At 53.6% G+C, this 2,322-nt stretch overlaps 2 protein-coding genes across 2 annotated transcripts; one reads left to right on the forward strand and one right to left on the reverse strand.

The window, feature by feature from the left end:
* Positions 1-175: 175 nt before the first annotated feature.
* Positions 176-668, forward strand: CABS01_17055 (uncharacterized protein; the record flags this gene model as incomplete). Its single annotated transcript, XM_060550382.1, has 2 exons — positions 176-452; positions 622-668. 2 exons carry the CDS (start codon positions 176-178, stop codon positions 666-668), a joined length of 324 nt encoding a protein of 107 aa, XP_060398519.1.
* Positions 669-1,208: 540 nt separating this feature from the next.
* Positions 1,209-1,484, reverse strand: CABS01_17056 (uncharacterized protein; the record flags this gene model as incomplete). Its single annotated transcript, XM_060550383.1, has 1 exon — positions 1,209-1,484. One exon carries the CDS (start codon positions 1,482-1,484, stop codon positions 1,209-1,211), a length of 276 nt encoding a protein of 91 aa, XP_060398520.1.
* Positions 1,485-2,322: the final 838 nt, after the last annotated feature.

Consider the following 2,322-nt stretch of genomic DNA (forward strand, 5'->3'; position numbering starts at 1 on the left):
AAGTGTGTCCCAGACCGACTTGATTGCCGCAAAAACAGACCGCATGGAGGCAGGGAGACTTTGATCCCGCCTTCCTTGATTGATCCAGCAGTGGCTGGCTGACGTGGTCCGAGCTTCTCTGACCATCACAACGAAAGCACCAGCCGTCGAGTGGTGCACCCCATTGCAGCCTCATATGAGCATGCATCACAGACCACAGACCCCAGACCACAGACCCCAGACCACAGACACCCAGTCGATTGATATGGTATCGGCAACGAGGACGACGGCGTTGAGTTCAAATGGGAACCATCACGACGATGTGATATGTCTAGGATCGATGCCTAGTACGTGGAGCGCATCAGCATCTATCACAATCGCATTGCCAAGAGCCGCGGCATCCACAAGGACGAGGACATCACCACTGGGCCAAGACTCTAACGACGAAGTAACCTTCTTATTGTCAAGGCCAGGTACGTCTTGTGTGGGCATAGCGAACAGGCGCTGACAAGTTCATAGGTCCAAAAGCAGCAGCTCGACCCCAACAGCACCAACGTCCCCGACTACAGCCGAACGACAAAAAGCGATCCTCACGACAACCGCCCAAAAAGCACAGAGCGAAACGAAAACCACCCCCAATAGTACCGACTGGAAGGTTTACGCGTCTATGGTACGCAGAAGTCGGCTGACTAGGGTTATCTTCGGGCGCCCAGCGGCAAGCTGTGTATGGATGCCTCGATGGAAGCGGACAGCTGCGTTACTGGTCCTGCTCGGCACCGGACGACGGTGGCTCCATCAGACATAAGGAGATACTCTTTCATCCGGAGTTCCAAGGCTTGAGTCAGGACGACATACGCAAGAAGTTGCTACAGAAAATTCATAGGGCAGCGAGAAGGAACGTTCGCGACGAAAGCTGAGGTGCAATCGTTCGCAAATCAATCAATCTTGCAACGCTTCCAGATCTCTCGCCAGCCAAGAAAATGGCCTCCATTTCCGCCAGAACAGCCGTACTCTTCAGCATATAGTGCGTCACAAGATGGAGCACCGTTACGATTGTCTCGGTCACCGCAGCGAGGGATACGTCTGCCTCACCATACGTCGCTCGTCTATTTTCTGCTCGGCTGGCAAGTCGTGTGACAGCATTGACAAAACCGCTGTATTTTGGCCCGTCTGCGCCCTAGTGTTACACGCGTCTTTGGCCTTGGCTTGCCGAGCCCTCTTTGGCAATCTCACCTGTCGCTAACATCGGTGAACCGGGCTGACAGAAAAAGACGGGGTTCCTCCGAAGCAGTGCTCACGGTGACGTCACGTCGGTAGTTGCTGTATTCAGTGGGGAAATTGAACTGGCTACATCGGCGGTGTGTTAGGAACTCGTTGCATAGCCTTTGAGCGGCGTCGGGGACAACGCGCTCGAGCTTCTGTGTCTGCGTGAGAAATAGCTGCCAGCTGCGCACCTGCGAAGAGCTGGTGGCGAGGGTCGAGTGTACCGAAGCCTCTATGTTCATGCAGTCAGTTCGCACCAGCCGAGCGCGTGCCGTGTCGTTCACGACATACGTGCAAGTTGGAGACCATGTGTCGCGGGACAGTCAGCCAGACACTGACCACGTGATGCGCATCAGGGCATATACTCACAAGGGGAATTCAGCAACAAACAAGCCCACTTCGCACAGCTTCTCCCAGTTACTGGCATAGAGTGCACCTTGTCAGGGTTCATTCAAACGATGGGGCATGGAAGGCCAGCCCGAGATATTCCATACCCGTTGGCCAGGAAGTTGCGACTAGTTGCGACGGCAAATGGTGTGCGCGTGCGATGTCACGACTAGATCATCCATCAGCCATATGGCCGTGCTGGGGCAAAATTGGTATCAGGTATCAAGAACTATGTCTCATAGAGGATTCAAGAACCCACTATGCCAGCACTCGACGCATCGGCGGAGGATTCGTTCAGATGACCACTAGAGTTCATGGTGGAATTTCCCTATCATTTTACGTTGAGACATGGAGCACGCGACTGTTCGATTGAAAATCGGGCGTGGCTTCTGACATGGGCAACATCGTGCAGCTACACCATCCGACGAAAGGTGGTTAGGGATTCGCTGCGGGATCTGCTGCAGTAGGCCGTAACAGGCTTATCAGAACTCCTGCGTCAGCTAGCTACCATTGAATGCAGATCGTACGGTACAGTATACGATTATGTTGATGATCAGCGAGAACGTATCACCGACGGGCTACAGTATACGGGAGAGAGAAAAGGCATCGTCCTGGCTCTCTAACGAGATAATGTTAGACAACCCAGCCTGGTTGCCAAGCTGAAGAACAAGGAAGATACAGTAGCAGCACATG

This window comes from Colletotrichum abscissum (genome assembly GCF_030869225.1).
Source record: "Colletotrichum abscissum strain IMI 504890 chromosome Unknown Scaffold_294.1, whole genome shotgun sequence".
Classification (NCBI taxonomy): Eukaryota; Fungi; Ascomycota; class Sordariomycetes; order Glomerellales; family Glomerellaceae; genus Colletotrichum; species Colletotrichum abscissum.